The sequence below is a fragment of the Spermophilus citellus genome, assembly GCF_964194105.1.
Source record: "Spermophilus citellus genome assembly, chromosome: 11".
In the NCBI taxonomy this organism is placed as follows: domain Eukaryota; kingdom Metazoa; phylum Chordata; class Mammalia; order Rodentia; family Sciuridae; genus Spermophilus; species Spermophilus citellus.
The window spans coordinates 102,148,835-102,173,754 of record NC_138192.1 but is presented as its reverse complement, the minus strand read 5'-3'; the positions used below and the strand labels follow the sequence as shown (position 1 = coordinate 102,173,754).

Here is a 24,920-nt window from a genome sequence, read left to right as displayed (position 1 = left end):
TGGCAAGGTGCTAAGCAACTCAGTGAGACCCTATCTCCAAAGTACAAAATAAGGCTGGGGATGTGGCTCAGTGGTGGAGTGCTCCTAAATTCAATCCCCAGTTCCAAAAAAATACATAAATAAAAATTACTCCTTAATGAATGCTGTAACAATTATAACAGTTATTATGGAGTGTTTACTATATGCCAGAATCTGTGCTCAGTGCTTTATATATGTACCTGTCTAGAAAAGCCTATAATGTGTACAAAAAATCACAGATGGTAGCAGAGCCAGGTTTAGATCTCAGCCTATTTAATTTTAAAACCTATACTCTTCACTATTACTTCCCAGCCTCCATAGAGTTGTATACAAGCTACAGGGGCTGGTAAAGTACAAAGGCATTCTCTTAGGACATACCAAGGAATATTTTAGAGGTGGTGATATCAGTTTTTGAAGGATGAATAGAATTTGTCAGGAAGACAGGGAGAAAGTGATGTAAGAGAGAAATGTATGATTCATCCATGCACCTGCAAGTCATGAGGTATGGCTGAAGCACAAATTACAAAATGGACTGTAGTAAAAATAAGTTTTAGGGACTGGATAAGGGAGGGCCTGTATATCAAGCAAAAGAGTATATATTTCTTCTATTGATATGGTGTGGAAAAGTGATCAGATGGTTTTAAGTACAGGTGTTTCCCAATCAGATCTGTATCTTATAAAGCCCATGTTGGCAATGTGAACTGGCTTCTCTTGGAGTCCATACAAAGTGAGAGCTGTGGGAATAGGGGGAGAGGATGAACTAGAGACTCAGTCAAGAATGGGAGAAGGGTGGCTGTGTATGGTGGTGCATGCCTTAATCCCACCCTGGGAGGCTGAAGCAGGAGGATCTCAAGATTGTGGCCAGCGTTGGCAACTTAGCAAGACCCTGTCTCAAAAAAAGAAAGGAAAAAAAAGGGGGTGCTGGGGATGTAGCTCAGTGGTAGAGCACCTCTAGATTCAGTGTGTGTGTGTGTGTGTAAATGAGTAAATAAAAGGTAGAGATATAAAGGAATACCAGTAAGAAAGCTGGGTTCTAGGATGATCCTGGAATTTTTGGACTTAAGGTCTTGGTAGATAAAGGTACTACGAAATTTGATAGGGAATATAGAAGGAAAAGGAGGTTGCAGGGAAATATAATTATACTGTACCTTGTGCCAGTAATTATTTCAAGTATTGTTGAGTCACCCAAGAGGTATTTGTCTATCTCTGTACTTAGAGATAGTCACCCATTGATGACTATCTTGTATTACCTTTTACTTTCATTCTCATGTTTTCTTTGTAGTTTAATAATTATTCATAATCAGAGAGCTTTTGTTTCAATGTAAAACCTAAATGATTTCAGCTAAGTTGCTTTGTGTTTATGTGATTCTTTTTGATAAGAGGATTTCCCCCATCCCTTCTGTGGATCAGCATCTTACAGTCCAAAAAATGATACCTTTTTCTGGTATAAAGAGTGAGCCAAGGACTGAGTCATAAAGCATGCCTAGATTATTTAGAAGGAGGAGGACAATAAATGTAACAGGGGACCAGGGTAATGTCTATGGGACCCAAATGGAGGAATGATTTCAAGGAAAGCTTTTTTATAAAACCCTACTGAATTATGGAAGACTAAGGAGATCAAGAAAAAAGAAGCCAGTGCATTTGTAGAGAGTCATGAGAATCTTTAATTTTTAAGATTTATGGGTGCATGTGCAAACAGTTAGGAATGGTGGAGCCAATAAAATGGCCTTAACACAAATTCAACTATATCTTCTCTATTTCAGGAAGAAAAGGACTGAGATAGTTAACTAGTTTGTACCTTTGTTCTCAGTAAACAATGTCCCAATGTGAGTGGTAACTTTAGAAATATATATCTGTTCCTTCATTTAGGCTCATTTTCCATGTGCCTGTTACAGTGCATGTGTTGTGAGCATCATGAAAATAAATATTGGATTTTTTTAATTTAAAATGTCCCCTAAGAGAATCCATCTATTTTATCTGATGTTCAACTAAAGGGACTGTCATCTGTCCAACACCATATTCTATTTTATAAGTTATTCAATGTATTGTAGAGTTTTAGACACAAAATAAAGAATTCCACACTTTGTGGGTGATTTAAGAGATTTTAAACATAATTTGAGCGTGCATAGTTTTCACTTGTCTTTAGATCCTATTTTCTGGCCCATCTGCCTCTTAGTGAAGATATGCCTCCAGGATATATGGTAAGAGATGGAAGGAGTGTTAAGTTGTTGATGGAGAAAAGAATATGATCGAAGCCAAGTATGTGGCACACACCTGTAATCCCAGCAGCATGGGAGGCTGAGGCCATGAGTTCAAAGCCAGCAGCAGCAGTGGCGAAGAGCTAAGCAGCTCAGTGAGACCCTGTCTCTAAATAAAATACAAAATCGGGCTGGGGATATGGCTTAGTGGTTGAGTGCCCCTGAATTCAATTCCTGGTACAAAAAAAAAAAAAAATTGGGAAAGTAGCAAGGTCAAAGTTATTTGTATTTCATTTATTGAGAAATTTGTGGATAATTAGAAGATTTAAGATTTTAAGATGCTGGGGAGAAAGATTAATAAAGGGAAAAATAGTATTCAATATGGGTAAGTTTTTCTTACTGATAAAAGTAGCAGGCAGGTTTTTTTTTTCTTCAGACTTTAGGTAAATGAAATAAGGTTGTTTTCTTTTTCTACTGTTCATTAAAACATTTTTTATATGTTTATTTGTCTGGTTACAGCTTCAGAACTAGCAAAAACAACAAGAAAATGTGTTTCATTCAGTTTGAAGAATGATCCTGAAGATACAATAAACATTCCTCAAAGTAGCAAGGGTAAGACTTCACCTCAGTTCTTTGAAGAGAATTTTTATAGATGCTTCAAGTTAAGAGTATGTTACTTTTTTTCTTATCCAAGTGAATTTTCATGTATTTTCTTCTGTTCGGAACATTCAGAAAAATGCAGTTAGTACTCCAGTGTGTCTTTATATACATATATTTATCAGTCAATAAAAACAGTTTTTCTGTCCTAACTAAAGTTGTACATATTGACAGTGTCAACTAAGAAAGGTCTTTATATCCTATGTTATTTCCTTGAGTTAGCTAGCCAGTTGTTCATGGAAGACTTGGCTTTGACAATTACTAAGTATAATAAGGAGTTCAGAGTTCAGAAGTCATGATTTGTGGAGAATTGTGGAGAATCTTTTTTGAACAACCATTCAAACTAGGTTAAACAGGCTACTTTTTAATAATCAAACATTCAAAAGGCTCTATTTTCTTTTTTTGTTGTTGTTGTTGTTGTTGTTAGAATGCTATGCAAATGCAGGAGATAGCTGTTACTAATGGGAGTAGTCATGACATTAATAGTGATAATTTAACTTCTATTGGAATGGTAGTTAATTGAGATTCAATAGTATGTAGTGGCTTCTGTGTAAAAACTACAAATTTGCTTTAAACAAAACTAGACCATGATGAAAAGCTAAGTGTCTGTAGTAAATCATGTTTTTTGTTTCATTTAGGGCATTCTGCTTCAGACAAAGTCCAGCTGAAGGTAAGCAATTGACTAAAAACAAGCAAATAGGGGCTGGGGATGTGGCTCAAGCGGTAGCGCGCTCGCCTGGCATGCGTGCGTCCCGGGTTCAGTCCTCAGCACCACATACAAAGATGTTGTGTCCGCAGAGGGGGGGGAAATTCTCTCTGTCTCTCTTTAAAAAAAAAAAAAAAAAAAAGCAAATAACTTAGTGTTACTAATAAAGTCGTGAACTATAAGCGTTTCATCTTTTATCTTAGTTTATATAGTGTGATTTATAGGTATTTGTCAGTTAAATACTGAGTTTTTAATTGTATTTATTTATTTACTAATTTTGGGGGTGCTAAGGATTGAACTCAGGGGCACTTGACCACTGAGCCACATCTCCAGCCCTGTTTTGTATTTAGTGACAGTCTCACTGAATTGCTTTGTACGTACCTTGCTTTTACTGAGGATGGCTTTGAATTCATGACCTTAGCCTCCTAAGCTGCTGGGGTTGCAGGCATGCGCCCTCATGCCTGGCTGTTATTTATTTGTGTGTGTGTGGTATTAGGGATCAAACCCAGGGGCTCACATTCTAGGCAAGCACTCTACTGTTGAGCTACATCCCCAACACAGTATTTAACTTGTAGATGAAGAGATTGATGTTCAGAGTGGTAAAGTGTGAATGCTTCTAACTCAGAATGGGTAAAGTTAGAAAATGAGCCTGGTCTTCTGAACTGTTCTCTTTCTGCTGTGTCAGAACTGTTCCTGGGTATTTTCAACTTAGAGCTGACCTGGGAATTTTATGTGTTTTTCCTTGGTTATTATATATAATTCTCTGATGTTACTTGGAGAGGTTGATCTCAAGATCCACTAAATCTATTAACCATAATTTAATTTACATTTGAAAACTAAGTTGGTTTAATTATATTCATTACAGGGTAACTAAAAAGAATTGACAGTTTTTATCTCCTACTTTATGTTTTGGTTGTTTTGTTTTTTCAGTATGGTCCTGCCTGGATTTGGGCAAACTCAGATGGTTATGAAGGAATATAGGACATTGAGTATATAAGTGGGAGTGTTTACAGGTCTTTCTATCTATAGGTTTATACGTGCCTGGGCTATGTACAGGCTTAGGTAGAGAATCCCTTAGATAAAAATTAAGTATAGACATTCAAGACCATGGTAATGGTCTTGCAGTAATGCTCTTCTATTTAGGCAAGTCTAGGTGTAGGATTGAATATGTTAGTCATGTCAGAGTCTCCTTTGTTTGTTTGTTTTTGTTTTTGAGATAGGGTCTCACTATACAACCCAGATTAGCCTTGAACTTGAGATCCTCCTGCCTCAGCCTCTTGAGTAGCTGGTATGACAGGTGTTAACCACTGTGCCTGGCTTTCCTTCAACTTTAATGATGCTTTTTTTTTTTTCCTTTGTTGTATCTTCTATATTATATCACTATAAAAAAAAAGCTAGAAACCAAGCAAAAATTGAGATACATTAGAGCATTATTTTTCAAGTTAATATATCACAGTACATTAGTAGATCTTGTCAATTCTCCCAAAAGACCATTAGAAAGCCCATCAATGAGTATTTGAGCATTCCCTACCACAATAAGAGACAGCACCATGACGGAGTCCTAATAGCTGTCTTAAAAGAGGAAGTTTAAGAGAATTAAATATATCAAGCTTGAGGATTTGAGCTCAAGTGGTTTTAAGGCATGTCTTTCAAGATGAAGAACTGATTGGGATTGGGCAAAGTTGGGGACACCATATTTTAGGATTGATTGACATAGTAAAGAGAAGGTCTTGAAGTATGTCTTGACAATTGATCTTGTTTGATAAGAGGAACATGGTGTTTGCTATATGGAGTCATTTTTTGTCCTCATGGAGAATAGTTTGTCCTAATGAACAAACTGTAAAGATAGATTAGTTTGCAGAAATTCATGTAACAGAGAAGTTATAAATTAGTCTTATCTTTTTGGAAAGCATTTTCTAAAATAGTTATTTTAACATGAGTGTTCTAGTTCTCAGACTTGATAAATAAGCCATCTAGATGAAATTTTCTCATTTTCAATCTTGAAACCACTTTAGTAAGATATACTTATATTTTAAAAAATATAAAATTTCTATTTCGTAAGTATTATTTTTTCATAACTTTTCAATTATACACACATGTGTTGAGTCAAGATGGCAAAAGGTAAAAAAGAATTTTGATGATTTTGATCAAAACATTTGAAACATACTGCATTATACTTCATAAGCCCATTGGTAAATGATCAACGAGGTTATTGTGATTATTACAGTATTTTTCTTTTTGGCAGGACTGGCAATTGAACCCAGGGCCTCAGGAATGCTAGTCATATACTCTTACCATTGATGTAATACTTTAACGTTAGTAAATTTCTAGTGCATTAAATGATCTATTGCCATATATACATAACATATACTATTTCCTTTCATGGTCATCAACACTACATATTATTGCCTTTTTAAAACTATATCCTGCTAACCTTATACATATGGTTCAAAAACTTATGTTTTTTCTTTATATAATAAGAAAAGTACATGCACTGTTTACAAATGTCTGGAATTCATTTTCTAGAAATTAGTAGTCCTTTGGAATTTTTTATATTGCTTTCGATATACTCTTTGTTTTTTCTTTCAACAAAATCATTTTTCATTATCATCTAGTTGTAATATAGTCTATTGAAAGCATAATGTTTTTTCCTAGCATTTCCCCCTCTAATCAGTCATTAACTTCCATTTTATTAACCATCATGCTTTTTTATTTTTAAACAGAACAATGACCAAAATGAATTTCTGTCAACACCACCTCGTAGTCTAAGAAAAAGATTAATAGGTATGTTTTAACTTTTACATGAAGTTTTTATAAAAAATAAAATCTAAGTAAGGGTCAATAATGGTTAAGTATAAAGGTTGTAGACTTTGCTTGGGGTTTTAATCTTTGGCTCATCAGTTACTTGGATCTCTGTGACTCGATATTTTCATTTGTAAAATAGACATGATGAGAATTAATTGAAATAGATATACTCATTATATTTGACCTTGGTACAAGCTTACCAAGTGTTAGCTATTACTTTTTATTATTGCTGTTTCTTTTCATGAAAGAAGGTATCGCTCATGTTTTCAAACTGGAGATTCCTTAAGGTCAAAAACTAGCGGACTGTATCTAATCTTAGTACTATACCTTCCACATTATGGTCAGTGAACATTGAAGTCCATTAAAGTAATATGCCTTTGAGTTTGTTTTGAGACAGTCTGGAAGTGGTTCTGTTGATTTATGGAGAAGTTTTATAATGAAATAACCTTAAATATTCATACTTGAACCAAATGCTATTGAAAGCTAAATAAGTATAGAACTATGTTAAAGGTTAATTCTGAATATTAATGAAATAAGTTTATTCAGAAGTTAAAAGTGGTTTTAGATGTGGAAATATTTGGCTTTGGGACAAATGGCTGTTGGCCTTTATGTCTCTGAAAGATGTTAACCTCTTGACAATAGTTACATTGGCTAACACTATCAGATCTAGTCAAAACTCAGGGCTTCATGTTTAGTCTTTCCCTTTCAAGGTATGGATTTCATAGAACTATTAATACTACATTTATAGTCAGTCTAAAAATGGCAATGCTAAATGATTGTCTATCTGAAGTAGTAAAAGGTAATATATGCATTGTATTATGTCATGTCAAATACATTCCATGTCCTATACTTTCTCCTTACCCCAAAGAAGAATCCTCTTTTCCTTCTCAGCCATCACCACTCATATATTCCTACATGTAATAAAACAGATGTTTTCTGGCACCTCTGTCACTTCTAACTTAGGCATGTGTCATGAGCAACAGTCAGTACAAATCTGAATCTATTAAACTATTTATGCCTGGAAAATAGGCCTTTTTTCCCCTTTTTCTTTTTAATGTGTCTATTTATGATATGCTTATTCTGGACAATCTTCTGGGGTAGATCTGTTGTTCAAAATAAACATACTGTTTTGCTTAAAGTTATTTTCTCACCAGATGCAGTGGCACATACCTGCAATCCCAATGACTTGGGGGTCTGAGGTAGGAGGATTGTGAAGTTAGATAGAGGCCAGCCTCAGCAACTTAGTGAGAATCTGTCTCAAAAATAAAAAATACAAAAGACTGGGGATGTAGCTCAGTGGCAGGTTATCTCTGGGTTAAAAAAAAAATTATTTGTATAAAAATTTTATTTATATTTATTAAATTCTTGAATCAGTTCTGGGATGCAATGATGTATGGATCAGTGGTGATAACAGTAGTTGTCATTTATTGCGTGCTAGCTATATCAGGATGGTATTTTTAGTGGGAAGCAACAGAAAATTCTGCAGTACTGGTATAAGCTATAGACATTTAAAAATCTTAGTAGCATATGAGGTCTAGAGGTGTAATTAGATCTACAGTGTCATTAATGGCCCAGGTTATTCTTATCTATTTACTCTGCCATCAGCATTTTTCATTTTTTGGTTTGATACTTTAACTGATGAATAGCTTCTATAATTTTAGGTTATGGGTGTAAATAGGGGCTTTTCTTCCACAAATGAGGAATATCTTTTCCTGAAGCTTCCAGCAGTTTTTTCCTCAAGTCTCACTGGTCAAAGGGTTATGTAGCCAACCCTAGATGCAAGGGAAGCTGGGAAAGCAAGTATTTAGCAGAGGGAAAAGATGATTACCAGGATTCATCTCCTCGATTAGAACACATTACTACATTTTATGAAAATGGAGTTCTTTTAGCAAGGAAGAAGAAAGGTATTAGGTATGGTTCACAGTTTTACCAGTTCCTATATGTTGGGCATTATTAGTTGCTTTAGATACTTTTCAACATGATCTTCTCAATGGTATATTAAATTAGATACTACTAGCTGAATCTGATAAATGAGGAAGCTGGTACTCAGAGAATTTATGTAACTAACTTTGATGAAATAATGAGCAAGTAATGACAAAACAAGAATTCAAAGTCTCTTACTCAAAAGCCTATACTCTTTTCATTAACCTACAATGACTCTATTGTTTAAACTTTCCCAATTACTCTTTCCCCCCATAGTGCCAAGATCTCATTCTGACAGTGAAAGTGAATATTCTGCTTCCAACTCAGAGGATGATGAAGGGGTTGCACAAGAGTATGAAGAGACCACTAATGCAGTCACATTCAGCCAAAAGATTGAAGCTCAGAATACAGTAGTTTCGGCTTCTGTTTGCAAAGGAACACCTTCTAAGAAAATGAAAAGAGATAAAAGAGTAAGTGAAGAGAGACTTTAGCCTTAAGGAAAAATTAAATATAATCCTTCAACGGCAACTCCCCTAACAGAAAAGATCCATAGGAGAGGGGAGGGGTCAACAGTTCTATTCTTCACTTTTCTATATTTTTTCTCAACCTTACATGTAAATTCCTACATGTATTTGTTTCTATTTTTGAGCTTTCTCTTCTGGACTCTGAACCATTACTACACTATAGGCAGAAGGTGATTGCTCAATTCATTTGTATAACAATAAACTTATAGGAGCTGGGGATATAGTTCAGTTGGTAGAGTGCTTGCCTCTCATGCACAAGGCACTGGATTCGATCTCCAAAGCCATTAAAAAAAAAAAAATTATATAATCTCGTTTTTGTAACCATTGTTGATGTGTTGAAGTCTGTGTAAATGATAGTTATATGGCTGGGCACTGTGGCATCTGCCTATAATCCCAACTACTTTGGAGGCTGAAACAAGAGGATCACAATTTTAAAGCCAGCTTGGGCAATCTAGTGATATCTTGTCTGAAAATTAAATATGTATATATATACACACATAATACACAATATATACATATTTTATACATATATATTTTATATACACACACACAAATAAAGAATTTTATTGGTGATGCACACCTATAGTTCTAGCTAATTGGAAGGCTGACACAGGATGATTACTTGAGCCCACAAGCTTAAAACAGCTGGGGGATACAGTAAGACCTTGTCTCAAAAAAGAAAAAAAATAATGATTTCACGTGTCCTAGTCCTATTTTAGACTAATCAAACTGTTAGTTTTGGGACTGGGGTTGTAACCCAGTGGTAGAGCTCTTGCCTAGCATGTGTGAGGCAATGGACTCAATCCTCAGCATCACAAAACAAATAAATAAATGAAGGTGTTGTGTCCATCTAAAAAAGAGGGGGGGAGGGGGGGAGCTGGAGATATAGCTCAGTTGATAGAATGCTTGCCTTGCATGCACAAAGCCCTGAATTCAATCCCCAACACCACAAAAAAAAAAAAAAAAAAAAATTAAAGTTAGTTTTGGGGGCTGGGGTTGTGGTTCAGTATAGAGCATGCATGAGGCACTGGGTTCAATCCTGACACCACATAAAAATAAAAAAGGTATGTGTCCATCTACAACTAAAAAAAATACTTAAAAAAAAAGGTTAGTTTTGGTAGAATGCAAATGTCTAAGACTATTTAGAACTGACTTTACTCTGTCCAATTTCAGAATGACTTAGTAGAAGAATATTTTGAAGCTCACAGCAGTTCAAAAGTTTTAACCTCTGATAGAACACTGCAGAAGTTAAAGAAAGCAAAACTGGACCAGGTATGTTGTAAAGAATGTTAGTCCCAAATTTTTCTTATTATAACCTGAAAATTTTACTACATTAGTTGATAAATTTGAAGTGTACACAAGCAAAATTACTGTCCTGATAAAATAAAACACAAAAGTAATGTGTTGTAATTATTACATATTTATCATATAAACAGTAAGTAATTCACTGGTTTAGAATTCTGTTTGACGAAACGCAAGCATACTTTTTTTGTCATTTTTCTTTTCTTATGGGTTTATAATAAACATCATCCTTGATATCCATGTACCATTAGACTCTGATATTTATTTAACATGTTCATTAAACCTCACACTGGTCATAAAACAGACTTTGACCTGACTTTTTCTCATTTACAAACCTGGCAAAACTCATCAAATGCTTGATGATGTTATAGAAAACTTTCCCAGTGCAGTAAGGTAACAGGTTGTTGTATAGCTCATTTTTCAAAAAATACCATATAGCTATACTTGTAGAATTTTTGGCTGATACCTTCCCAAAGAGGAGAAAAATTTTTACTAGAAAGAGGGCTGATAATCTAAGTCTTCTTGACTTACACAGGTTTAAGTCCCTTGTCCAATGCTTTGGACAAAGTGTTTCTGATTTTGATATTTTGGGATTTCAAAATGTTTACATAATACATGAGACATCTTGGTGGTAAGACCCAACTCTTAACCCCCAAATTTATTGTTGTTTCTTATACACACATAGCCTGAATATAATTTTATGCAATATTTTAAACAACTCTTGTTTTGACCATGACCTTTCACATAGCGTCAGTACTCAAAAGGTTTCGGATTTTGGAAATTTTCATTTCTGGATTAGGGATACAAGACCTATACTCTGCAAACTAGGATTTAATGAATTTTCTAAGGTGCATGGAGCGTTTGACAGAGTGTTTGAGACATAGAAAAAAGATAAGGGAATAGCCTGAATAACCTGGTGCTGTGCAGTTTGGGGGATTTTTAGATTTTTATCACCTGGCTGATTAGAGACTAGATAAAAAATAAATGTCAAGGGGCTGGGATTGTGGCTCAGTGGTAGAGTGCTCGTCTAGCACGTGTGAGGGCTTTGGTTCTATCCTAAGCACCACATAAAAGTAAATAAACAAAATAAAGGTATTGTGTCCAACTACTTCTAAAAAAAATAAATACTTAAAAAATAAAAATAAAGTGGATCTGGTTAAAAAAACAAAACAAAATAAAGTAAATGTCAAGAAGCTAAGTTGTTCCAAGGAAGAGATAACAGTAATGTTTGCTTAGAGCATATATTTTCATATAAGTAACATAGGAGAAGGATAAGTGGATCTAGGATCAAAGTAGGACCTAGAGGCAAAAAGATATCTACAAGGATGAAACAAACAACTTGTTACAGATAATGAAGGAAGGGAAGACCTTTCTTTGATTGTAGAAATAATGTAGCTAACCAGTATAATCTCAGAAGTATGTTACAGTAAGTATTTATTTCTCGTGTCCACCTATTAACAAGAGATTGTATAAGCTAGTATTTGCTCCATGTCTCTCTTCCTCATGGGATCAGTGGGCTAGCTGAATCATGTTCTTCTAATGAGAATGGCAGAGGTTTAAGAGAAGTGGTAAAACACATGATCTTGTCACTTGTGTCTCATTCTAGTGACCACAGCAAACAAATCATGTGGCTGAACCACTCTCCACCCATTTAGTGGGAGGGACAGCAAAGTCATGTAGGAAAGGGTGTAGATACAGGAGGGGTTAAGTGTTGGGGCCCGTAGTCCAGTTCTCCATTGATATTAAAGTTTGAAATCAAAGTGCAAAGATGAGAATAAGCATTCTAGAGTTGTTCATACCCTGAATACAAATACTCAGAAACATACTTAGATATTAAAGAATAAAGAATTACAGGAAATAGGGCTAAGGTTGTAGCTCAGTGGTAGAGCACTTGTCTAGCACATGTGAGGCACTAGGTTCGATCCTCAACACCACATAAAAATAAAATAAAGGTATTATATCCATCTACAACTTAAAAAACTTAAAAAAGATTTATGGGGAATGCTTTCTCTATTTTTTCAGGACTCTTGACACCAGAAGGGGTGAGAGAGATTTTTAAAAACTTCACAGTTGTACTAAAAAATAGTCCTGTTCTTTAATTATGTGGAAAAATAATTACATAGGCCAGAACACCTGGAATATTGATTATAATTCTAATCTGCAGGATTAAAAGAACATACACATTTAAGGTAAAGTCATGAAAATATGATAGTACCAGGATAAAGATGCATATACAGGTTTTTGCTAGAGTTTTCATTTTTAAAAAAAATTATGTTTGATTCACCAGCATGAATCTATAAACTTTGGGTATAGGGAGTGCATCTCCAGCAGTTTTAATTTTGTTGTGCTAAGGACTAAACCCTAGGGCACTCTACCATTGAGCTACATCCCCACCATTGAGCTACATCCCCACCCAGACCTCTCCTCACTTTGAAAAATACTTTATTTTGAGACAGGACTTCACTAAGTTTTCCAAGACTGGCCTCAAAGTTGGGACCCGCCTGTCTCAGTCTCCCAAGACTCTGGGATTATACGCATGAGCCAGTGTGCCCAGTCTTCCTCATTTTTTTTATATCACTGTTTTTAACATTTTGCCATATTTAGCCAGGCATGGTGATACACACTTGTAATCCTATTGACTTGTAAGGCTGAGTCAGAAGGATTAAAAATGTAAAAGCCAGTCTCCAAAAATAAAATATAGTGAGACCCTCAGAAACTTAGTGAGACCTGTCTCAAAATAAAATTAAAACAAAATGGAATAAGGATATAGCTCAGTATCTCCTTGGTAGGCTGAGACAGGAATATCACAAAGTTTGAGGCCAGCCTCAGCAAATTAGCAAAACACATAAGCAACTTAGTAAATGTCTCAAAATTTTTAAAAAAAGGACTGGGAATGTAGCTCAGTATTGTAAAGTGCCTCTGGCTTCAATCCCCAGTACCAAATAAAACAAAACAAAACAAAAATACAAGTAGATATATAGATAGATAAATATTTGCCATACTTGTCAATGATATGGATTTGTTAGAAAATAGCTTTTTGTAAAATTGCAATGATTCAGATTTACTAGTGATAATGGTAAATTATAAGGAACCTTTAATGTTTTCTGAGAATTAAGTGTTGAAAAGTTACCTTAAGTGTTTACATTTTTTTTCAAATCCATAGGTTGGTGCTTTTTGTTTTTTGTTTTTGCTTTTGTGATATTGGGGGTCTAACCCAGGACATTATACATGCTGTTGAACAGGTGTTATATCACTGAGCTAGATTCACTGTTTTTTTGTTTTTTGTTTTTTTGATTCAAGGGTTTTTTAAAGTCTGTCTGGACTTGTCCATGCTGGGAGGCAGACTTGATCATCTCTTTATGGTAATCTTTTGGAAATTAAAGCATTATATTTAAAACTTAGCAGATATTTTATATTGTTATTACATATTTGTACTTAAAAGTGTTAAAGGTTGGGCTGGGGATGTGGCTCAGCGGTAGCGTGCTCGCCTGGCATGCGTGCGGCCCGGGTTCGATCCTCAGCACCACATACCAACAAAGATGTTGTGTCCGCCGAGAACTAAAAAATAAAATATTAAAAAAAAAAAGTGTTAAAGGTTTTTAAGAAAACAAAATATTTAAGTCATATTTGCAGTATTATGTGTATTCAGTTGATGTATTCATTTCTAAACCTGATAAAGTAATATTTCTATTAATGGCCTCTTCTAACCTCAACCTCTAAGGAAATATTTTTAGTTGGACTGATTATCAGTATGTGGTTTAAGAATTATTTTCTTCCATTTTAAAAAATTTTTTAATTTTTTTAAAGCAAACTCTGCGTAACTTATTGAGCAAGGTTTCTCCTTCCTTTTCTGCTGAACTTAAACAATTAAATCAACAATATGAGAAATTATTTCATAAATGGATGCTGCAGTTACAGTAAGTATTATTATCATAACAAACCCTTGCCAAATAAAGAATATATTTTTATGTTTTTGTTAAAATAATATATTTAATTTTATTTTTATAAATAACTTAATGTACTTATATATATAAATTAATGAAAAGTAGGTATTTTCCCAATTTTATGACTCAAAAAGAGGGATGTCATTTTATTGAATAACTGCAAAAATTCTACATTTTTAAAAAATTTGTAATATGAAGATAGATATCAATATTTTAATCTAGTTTTCCATAGTAAAGTTCCTAAAATGAAAGAATGTATATTTATTGTCTTTTAATATAATTCTATTTACATATACTTTAAGAATTTCATAAGGTTTGTTACTTGAACATTTTAGCATTTTAAAATTATTTCTTAGAAAACTTTTTCAATTTTACTATTTTCAGATGCCTCAGTTAAACTTTAAATTTCTATTAAAATACATAGAAGAGTGATTAAAATAAAATAAAAATATTTTCTTCTTTACTTGTATTTAAAAGGACCTTAACATAAAATAGTGCTTAAAATGTATGCTAATGTAAATATACCTGCACATTCATAGTTGCAGAGTCAATTGGGCCAACTAAATGGGACAGGTCCATCAAACAGTAAGACCATAGAAATTATCATAATTATCCTTAATTGATCCTAGTTTTATGTTGGCAATAGTATATACAGAGGTTATGCTAGGAAGAAAATGATTATCTTTCTTGCAAGGACCTCAGCTTTTCTCAGTAACTGTGGATATGAGGAGTACAAATTTGTACAGCAGCTATTTACTCAAATCCTATTCCCTTGTTTACCAATTCTTCCTTTTGCCTGTTAATTCAGGTTGCTTGATTTACTTTGCTTCCCATTCTAGACCTTGTGGTCAGCTACTTCAGTGGAATTACTAACTGAATTCCTTTACCCCTTTTTTTCTGTTTCTTTGAACTTGCTAATCTCCATCTTCCAGTGTTACCTCTCTCTGTTTATTTCTAGGCTGTAGTGTCATTGCCATAGGGCATCACATAAATACTCTTTGTCTGACTGACCTCCATAAACAGTCATGGAGCTGGATTTAGCTTGACTTTAGTGTTTGGAGGGTCTCCTTCACTCTTTTGACTTCTAATACTGTTTGTATGTGAGTAACTGTCAAAATTGTTACCTCTGGGCTGGGGATGTGGCTCAAGCGGTAGCGCGCTCGCCTGGCATGCGTGCGGCCCGGGTTCGATTCTCAGCACCACATACAAAACAAAGATGTTGTGTCTGCCGATAACTAAAAAATAAATATTAAAAAAATTCTCTCTCTCTCCCCCTCTCCCTCTCCCTCTCCCCCCCCCCTCTCTCTCTCTCTCTCTCTCTCTCTCTCTCTCTCTTTAAAAAAAAAAAAAAATTACAATGTACCCTACTACACTCTATACTCACAGCCCCTATTGCTCTATTTAAAAAAAAAAAAAAAATGTTACCTCTAACTTAGACCTCACTCAGTTGTAGCAGATGTGAATATCTTAATGTAGGTTGAATGCTGTGTGAATAATCCAACATACATAAAATTGAGCTCATTTGAAATCCATCACACCTACCTGCCCTCATCCAGCATGGTAAATTCATATCTAAAGAAAACTGATATTCCCTTTTCCTCTTCCTCACATTAATCTCTCCAAATCCTATTGATTTTACCCCATATAAAACTCTTAACAGTATATTTTTCTTCATCACTTCTAATTCAGGTCTTTCATCTTTGGCAGTTTTGCTCCTCCTTCCTATCCATTCCCCTGACACAACAGTGTGATCTTTCTAAAAACAAGACTTATTTGTTATTACTTCTCTGCTTATCTTTCCAATTTAATCTATCAATTTCAACTCTGCTTTAAGCTGTTAAACTTTTTAGTGTCTTTACTGACCATGGTCTCTTTTGTCTCTGAAAGGTAATGGCATTAGAGAGAAAGTTACTAAAGAAGTTGAAACCATAAGGTTTCAAATGGCTAATAGAATGGTTCCCTTACTTTGCACAAGTTGGGAATCAATTTAGACATCTCAGATCTTCCTGTACTCTTTATAAGCTAAAAGTAATCAGTTAATAATGAAATTGGCAATAAGAGATTTTAAACGTGAATTTCATGAATGCTATCTTTCCTAACAGCCTTGGGTTCAACATTGTGCTTTATGGTTTGGGTTCTAAGAGAGATTTACTAGAAAGGTTTCGAACCACCATGCTGCAAGATTCCATTCATGTTGTCATCAATGGCTTCTTTCCTGGAATCAGTGTGAAATCAGTAAGTTTAAAAAAGACTAAAGGAAACAATATTTAAAGGATTTTGTTGTTGTTGTTGTTTTAGCCTTTAAACTAGTTAGATTGCATGGTACTTAAGATTATGTATTTGGAATCAGAGGGTGGCTTTAAAAACCCCACTTTTTTCCTGCTTTTATAACTGATATGTATTAAACCTTAAAGAAATACTAGCTTGTTACTCTATCAAATATATATGGAAATTCTCTGCAGGATAGGATTATGGGGTCTGAAATTTTATTATATCTTTATGTAATTTGGTACTCTAAATATAATAATATAAACAAGAGTCTATAGTTTTATGTGTATATCATAGAGTATTTTTATTTAAAATACTCGTCTCTTCATGCTTTGAGAATTTCTTTAAAGCTTTTAGATGCTGAATATGAACCACCATAGCATTCCTTTAGTGTCCTTTGTGCTTATATCCTGTTTCCCTTGATAAGTTTATACTTTTCAAATGTTTTTCACTGTTCAGTTTTTTGTTTTTGCTACTCTCTTATATTATTTTTATACTTTTGCTGTACTTCCCTGTTTCTTTTTAGTCATAATTTATGGGAAAAATGAATTAGAAATACTTAAATACCTAGTAGAATTTTTTGAAGTAATTTTTAAAGTTTTAAGTGAAAAATAATTTTAAATTTATATAAAAGGATTGATTTACTAGTTGTATTTATCCTACATGACAATAAATTATAATTGATATTGTACCTTTTGCACTTTTATGATATAGATCTTGAATTCTATAACAGAAGAAGTCCTTGATCATATGGGTACTTTCCGAAGTGTACTGGACCAACTAGACTGGATAATAAACAAATTTAAAGAAGGTAACATGAAGTAGATGATTTGCAGTTTTTGGATGTAGTTAAACATACACTTTTACATATTTATGTATTTGTATACACAAAAATGAGGATTATTAGCTGCCATGGCACATATCTTAATCTCAGCTACTCAAAAGGCAAGAGAATCACAAATTTGAGTCCAGCCTGTGCAACTTAGCTCTATCTCAAAACATTAAGGAAAAAGGGGGGTGGGGGGATACGTGGCTTATTGATGGAACACCCCTGGGGATGTGGCTCAAGATGTTGTGTCCGCCGAGAACTAAAAAATAAATATTAAAAAAAAATTCTCTCTCTCTCTCTCCTCTCTCACTCTCTCTTTAAAAAAAAAAAAAAAGATAATGCTGATGTAGATTTCTCTCAAATAATGTCCTTTTTTTTTCTTTTTAATGAATTTGTTCTGTAAACTTCATCTAACTGAAAGAATTTCTCCTACTGTCTTAAATTTGTATAGCTTTTTACTTATAAATGTTCAGGTTTTATGCCTCTACTTGATTGGTACATCTTTGACAGATTTTTTTGTTTAATTTTTGTAAAACATTTTTATTTCTGGGGCTTAAAGTATATAGCCCAGTGATAGAGTGCTTGCCTAACATTCACAAGGCCCCCTGGGTTCAATCCCCAGCACTGCAAAAAACAATTTTTTTTTTTAAATTTGCAATTCTGGGGGTCAAACCCAGGCACACTCTACCACCAAGCTATATCCTCAGCCCTTTTTAAATTTTTTTTATTTTGAGATAGGGTCTTGCTAAGTTTCCAAGGCTCGCATCAAACTTGTGATCCTCTTACCTTAGCTTCCCAAGTTGCTGGGATTACTGGCATGGGTCACTTTGGTGCAAAAATAAAATAAAGTGAACAAACCATGTGTATCTTTCTTTCCTCTTTTTTTTTTTTTTTTTTTTTTTTTTTGGTACAGAAGATTGAACTCGGGGGCATGCAACCACTGAGCCACATCTCCAGCCCTATTTTATATTTAATTTAGAAATAGGGTCTCAGTTGCTTAGCACCTCCCCATTGGTTAGGCTGGTTTTGAACTTGCAATCCTCCTGTCTCAGTCTGCTAAGCCACTGGGATTTTTCCCATTGACTTTTATTCTCAACCCTTTTGCCTCTTATTCTTTCTACCTCTGGTGGAAGAAAAATGTGTTTACTGTTTCTGAAAGGATTCTTTTCCATCATATACACAAGGTGTTCCTGTTTCTTACTAGGTCTCAGGAGACATTATTACTACCATTGAGTTGGTTTTGTGGGTTTTGTTTGTTTGTTTGGTTGGTTTGTTTGGGTTTTTTTTTGGTACTGATAATTGAACTTGGGTATTCAACACTGAGCCACATCCCTAGCCCTGATTTGTATTTTATTAGAGACAGGGTCTCAGTGAATTGCTTAGCGCCTTGCAGTTGCTGAGGCTGGTTGGCTTTGAACTCTTAATCCTCCTGCCTCAGCCTCCCAAAATGCTGGGATTGCAGACGTGCACCACTGTGCCCAGCACCATTGAGTTTTAATGGAAAAAAAGTAGTTTACCCAATTCTGCTGACCTTCCACATGATTGTTTTTCTATTTTCATATCATTTCAGAGATTTTTGAAGACATTCCCCTTTTTGAGATAGGGTCTTACTAAGTTGCCCAGACAGTATTCAAACTTAAAATCCTCCTGATTCAGCCTCCTAAGTCACTAGGATAGCAGTGTACAGCACCGTGCCTACCTGTAATTTTTTTCCTTCTTAAACCCATTGACCTTGGCTTATTCTTTTGCTCTGATATAGTCCATGATGTTGACAGCTCCATTCTTTAAGTTCTTCCATCACAACATTTTATTCCTGGTAGTACTGGAGATTAAACCCATTGGGGCTCTGCCACTGAGCAACATCTCTATCCTTGGGGGGCGGGGGGGGGGTTGTTTTGTTTTTTTGAGACAAGTTCTCACTATGTTGCCCAGTTTGGCCTTGAATTTGTAATCATGCCTTGCCCTTCTGGGAAGCTGGAATTATAGGTGTTGACTATCGCATCCTGCTCTTCATTGACTTTTTGTGTGTGGTACTGTATATTGAACCAAGGGCCACTCAAATACTAAGCAAGCATTCTATCACTGAGTTATATGCCAGCCCTTCATTTATATATTTCTCTGAACTTCCAGATACTTGAGCAATATCCTAAAGCTCTCCCCCGTTTTTTGTCTTCTTGGGCTTTTGTGATAATCAGGATTTTCAATATAATCTCTTAACTGCTTAATGGGAACTCTTTTTGTTGTCACTTAATCCACCTTGCAATGTCACATGCAGAGATTCATTTCCAGTCTGCTACATGAATCTTGCTATGTTAAAACTGCATTTTTTAAGGCCTGGCTCAAGTGCTAACCATAATAACCTGCCTATTTTCTAAGTAAATGACCTATCTTTTCAAATAAATTGCATATCCCTAAGAAATCTTTTTTGTTGTTATTGTAGGTTTTTGTTTTGTTTTGTGGGGTTGTTTGGATTTTGGGGTTTTGTTTTTCTTGTTTTTTAAGGTATTGTTAAGATGGGGTTATGCTATATTGCCTAGTCTGATCTCAAACTCAAGGCTCAACATCCTCTTGCCTCAGCTTCCTGAGTTGCTGGGACTATAGGTGTGGGCTACCACACCCAGCTAGCAACCTTTATTTTGTCCTCTAATATTTTTATATTCTTTAATACCTAAGCTCTGTGTTTGGTAGGGACTTCACAAATATGCACTCAGAATAATAATTGGATTTCCTTCCTTTTAGATTCTTCCTTGAAACTCTTCCTTCTTATCCACAATCTGGATAGCCAGATGTTGAGAGGAGATAAGAGCCAGCAAATTATTGGACAGTTGTCATCTTTGCATAACATATACCTTATAGCATCTATTGATCATCTCAATGCACCTCTCAGTAAGTTATAAGTTACTTTTTCTTTCTTGAGATATCCATCTTACAAAGTTTTCGTATTGTTTTCCAGTATGTTTCCTGTGTAAGATATTTAAAGACACAGGTTGCAAAAAATTTTAGGTATTCTCAATTTGATTTAGAGCATAGTTCTAGAAAATAAAAATTCACTTGCTTAAGAGGCATATTTAATTTGTATTTAGTGTACAAATAAAAATTGAGATATTGCCTGACAAGAAATTTAGGTTGTGAGTTACTGGTTTGGATGGAGAAGTGATAAAAATGGAAAATTTCAGAGTTGGTTGCATTGGTATAGGCCTGTAATCCTACCTACTCTGGAGGCTGAGGCCAGGGAATCACAAGTTCAAGGCTATCCTGGGCAATTTAGTGAAACTCTTATCTCAAAATAAAAAGGGTTGGTAATATATGTAGCTCAGTGGAAGAGTGCTTGCCTAGCATGTCTGAGGCCCTGGGTTCAATCCCTAGTACTGGGAGAAAAAAAAATTTACATCAGCCTGGGCAACTTAGAGAGATCATATCTCAATTTTAGTATGAAAAGGGATAGGGGTGTAGCTCAGTAGTAGAGCACTTGCCTAGCATGTGCAAGACCTTGGGTCAATCCTCAGTACTTCCCCAACCCCTTACCCCCCAAAAAATCAGGATTCATTTTGTTCTATTTAATATTCTCTCATTTTTTTCCTGGAATGGAATCTAGTAACACGAAAATAATTTGTAATTCTTTCCTTTGGACATGTCCTGTAGTGTGGGATCATGCAAAGCAAAGTCTTTATAATTGGCTCTGGTATGAAACTACTACATATAGTCCTTATACTGAAGAAACCTCCTATGAGAATTCTCTTCTGGTTAAACAATCTGGATCTCTGCCACTTAGTTCCCTGACACATGTGTTACGAAGCCTTACCCCTAATGCAAGGTAAGAATGTCAACTCTAATTCTTTTTTTAAAAACTATACAGGTGAGGGTTGGAGATGTAGTCAGTGGTAGAACACTAGTATGTATAAGGTGCTGGTTTGATCCCAGTTTTACAAAAAACAAAGAAAAACCCTCTATATATTTGAATGTTTGTACTACGAAGTTTATTGGTGCTATACTAAAGTCCCTATTTAAAGGATTACGAGAGATAGTAATAAAAACAGTTATAGTATTGGGTTATACAGTAGGCAAAATACTCAGTACTAGACTATCAAATTGCCCAGTAATAAACAAGAGTACTAATATTTTTTCTTTAATAAATTTTTATATTTCTGAATGAGAGCATCTAAATGGTCATTATGAGAAAAAGCAGAATTTTGGTACATTCTTTTTTTTTTCCCCCTTTCAAGGTTGAGTTTTATCTTGTTGCCAGGCTGGTCTCAAGCAATCCTCCTACCTCATGAGTAATTGGTACATAGGTGGGCAGTGTGACACTCAGCTTGGATTTTACTTAAACTTTATGGCTATGTTTAATTATGTATTGAGCATTATGATCCCTCTCAAAAGCATAAGATTCTAGATCTGTCTCGTAAGACGAGTTGTTGAAAAAAAACAAACCTTCCTGAGAACAGATACGTAAAACCTGAATAGATTAAGAGAAAGAAAGAAGCCAGAAGCAGTGGCCCAGACCCTGTAATACCAGCTACCTAGAAGGCTGTGGCAGAAGGATTACAAATTCAAGGTCAACTTCAAAAAGTCAGTGAGACCCTGTCTCAAAATAAAAAGGGCTGGAGATGTGGTTCAGTGGTAAGGTATGCACTATGCCCTGGGTTCAGTCCCCAGTACTGCAAAAAAGAAAACAAAAACTTTTTAAGAAGAGTTTTTAAAGACATGGGAAAAATCAGTAATTGAAAAGGTGAAGGATAAAATGGTGCATACAGTATATAAATGTATTAATTTGTATATTTCCACGGTGCCTCACTCCAGAAAGATTTGATGTAGCAGCATATGCAATATGATCTCTATACCTAATGTTAGTGGCTATTATCTTAGGATTAGGAGGATATTTTCCTCTTTAATTGTTGGTATATATTCCAAATTTTCTATAAGGAGAACTAATCTGCAGTCAGAAAAGAAAATGCTCTTATATTTAAAAAAAGCTGCTTTTCTCTGAGTCAAAAAGAATGATACTCCTTAGAGAAAAGAATAGAAAGAAGATAATGCAGACAAGCCAGATATTTGATGTTCTCTTTGTGTGTCTTACTACTGGCTATTATTTCTTGCTCTTATTCTAGATGTGACTTCCTGTTTGTTTTCTTTTTCTTTAGGGGGATTTTCAGGCTACTAATAAAGTATCAGCTGGATAACCAGGATAACCCTTCATACATTGGTATCCAATATTTGATACATGTGTAACTTTTGTTTTACCCCTAACTTAAATTCCTTTTTTGTGGAATCTAGTGAAAGAACTGCAGTTTCTCAAAGTAGTGAATAAGTGGTTGCTCTGTGATGGGTATGTCCTTAACACAGTAGATTTAATTGTTCAGCTCTCATGACTTATTAGTTCCTTCCCTTTTTAAAGTCACTTTATTCACCCTGTTTAAAACTGCTGCAGTAGCTGGGCCTAGTACCAAAGGCCTGTAATCCCAGCTATTCAAGAGGCTGAGGCAAAAGGATGGTAAATTCAAGGCCAGCTGGATAATTAATTTATTGAGACCCTGCCTCAAAGCATGCAGGGGGTCTTGGCTCCAATCTCCATTGGTAGGAGTGGGAGGCAAAAATAGAATGTCCACAGGCTTATGTTCTGTTTGGTCATAATTAACTACTTTCAGCATTCAGTTCTCTTTAAAAAGTATAGGCCACAGGTGCAAACCTAAAATGTTTTCTCTCCGGTAAGGTTGCTTCTTCCATGGGTTGTTTTGTTTGTTTGTTTGTTTTTGCCAGGTACTGGGGATTGAACTCAAGGGACATCTATCAGTGAGCTACATACCCAGCTCTTTGATTTTACTTTGAGACAGGGTCTTGCTATGTTAACCAGGCTGGCCTCAAATTTATGATCCTCCTGCCTCAACCTCTCCAGTAGCTGGCAGCATCACACCTGGCTTGGTTTTTTTTTCTTTTTTAAAAAATCAGTCTTTATTGATGGCTTTGGCATAATATGTTGGCAATGCTTTTGTTATCTATTCTTTGATATGGGTATCTGTTTATGGGTTACATCTTAAATGCAGACTTATGTTCACATCTCCTTTCGATTTCTTTAGGACTTTCTTTTCAAGATTTTTACCAGCAGTGTCGGGAAGCATTCCTTGTCAATAGTGATTTGACACTCCGAGCCCAGTTAACTGAATTCAGGGACCACAAACTTATAAGAACAAAGAAGGTAAGATTCTGCTGTTTTAGGATTATGTACCAGGAGAAGTACATATCATTTACTTTGGATAAGTATATCTTTGACTCAGACCTGAGTATGAAACAGTTTCCATGGTGGGCCACAAGGATTCCTTTAGTGTATGTGCCATCTTAGTTCTGTAAAGAGAGACATGTAAAAGTACTCTGCTGGGGATGTGGCTCAAGCGGTGGCGCGCTCGCCTGGCATGCGTGCGGCCCGGGTTCGATCCTCAGCACCACATACAAAACAAGGATGTTGTGTCCGCCAAGAACTAAAAAATCAACATTAAAAAAAATTCTCTTCTCTCTCTCTCTCTCTTTAAAAAAAAAAAAAAAGAAGAAGTACTCTGCTTCACTGCAGAGAAGAATACTGTGTATAAGTTCTAGTCCAAAGTAATAGGCCATTAGAAATATAATATGAATCAAATAATTCTTTTCTCTCTAATTAGTTAAGTATGAAGTTATAGTAATAAGCAAAATCCTAACTGCTTTTCTGATGGAGCTTAAAGTGGTTGGATTCAAGATATACTTGGCAAGCAGAATTGACAAGAATTGATGAAAAATTAGATGTGAAAAATGTCAAGAGTGATTCCTGGTTTCTGGTTTGCATAGCCAGAGATAGTGGGATCATTTGATGAGAAACTGGAAAAGTAATGTTTGTGGGATACAGATCATAAGCTAATGAATTTAGTAAGTTTAGACTTTAACTCTGGTTTTTTCTTTGTGATTCCCAAGTGGAGTGTGAATTAGGTAGTTGGATACCTAGAGCAAGAAACCAGAGGGAAAACCTAGGCTGGACATACAAGATTATGATTCCAATTTATTTCTGTTGTAATTGAAACCAGGCATTGGTGGGACATTTAATGAGGACATTTAATGAGAATAGAGGGACAGTGACTAAGCCAAGAAGTCTTAAATTTAATGGTCAAGGATAAACCTCCAGAGGTAAGGAAAACAGCCAGAGAGAAAAAAAAAACAAAAAACAAGGTGTCAGAGAATCCAAGAGTAGTGTATTTTTAAGGAAGAGAGAATAACAGTCAAATGTTGCTGAGAGGCCAAAAAGATGAAGATTGAAAATATCTGTGGGATTTAGGAATATGGAATTCCTTAGCAGAATGACATATAACAGGAGCAGTAGCTAGGTTGGACTATGTGGAGTGATAAGTGAAGAAACAGATTATATATATATACATATATAGACAGTGCTCTCTCTGGAAAGGGCAGTAGTTGGAGAGGAATGAAGGAACCTAATGAAATCTATTTTAAAAAGAGAGATACCTGAATGTGTTTAAAAGCCAGTGGAAAGAATCTTATTGAAAGAGGAAAAAAGAACAGAGAAATCAGGAATCAGGTTATGGAGAAGGCAGGAGGATAAAGGATCTAAAGCTCAGTGAAGAAAATATCTACCCACCTACCCCACTCTATTTAGTTTTTCTTTCCTGGTAAAATGGTTTAACTATAACTCAGTGTTTTAAAATACATAAATATGCCTGTTTGTCCTTTTGCCTTTTTATATTTTGGTATTTCTTTAAAACACTATATCAA

The 24,920-nt window shown here is 35.1% G+C and overlaps 1 protein-coding gene across 4 annotated transcripts in view; it reads left to right on the top strand.

Annotated features, from left to right (window-relative positions):
• Positions 1–24,920, top strand: part of ORC2 (origin recognition complex subunit 2) — a 43,575-nt gene that overhangs the window by 15,267 nt on the left and 3,388 nt on the right. For all 4 annotated transcript variants that reach the window (XM_081261651.1, XM_081261649.1, XM_081261650.1 and 1 more), the window contains 12 exons: positions 2,736–2,828; positions 3,512–3,543; positions 6,303–6,363; positions 8,584–8,777; positions 10,005–10,103; positions 13,941–14,050; positions 16,180–16,312; positions 17,060–17,156; positions 19,914–20,060; positions 20,817–20,988; positions 22,316–22,377; positions 23,249–23,367. In XM_081261651.1, coding sequence (XP_081117777.1) covers positions 2,736–2,828; positions 3,512–3,543; positions 6,303–6,363; positions 8,584–8,777; positions 10,005–10,103; positions 13,941–14,050; positions 16,180–16,312; positions 17,060–17,156; positions 19,914–20,060; positions 20,817–20,988; positions 22,316–22,377; positions 23,249–23,367 — 1,319 coding nt within the window. The remainder of the gene's footprint in view (positions 1–2,735; positions 2,829–3,511; positions 3,544–6,302; positions 6,364–8,583; positions 8,778–10,004; positions 10,104–13,940; positions 14,051–16,179; positions 16,313–17,059; positions 17,157–19,913; positions 20,061–20,816; positions 20,989–22,315; positions 22,378–23,248; positions 23,368–24,920) is intronic.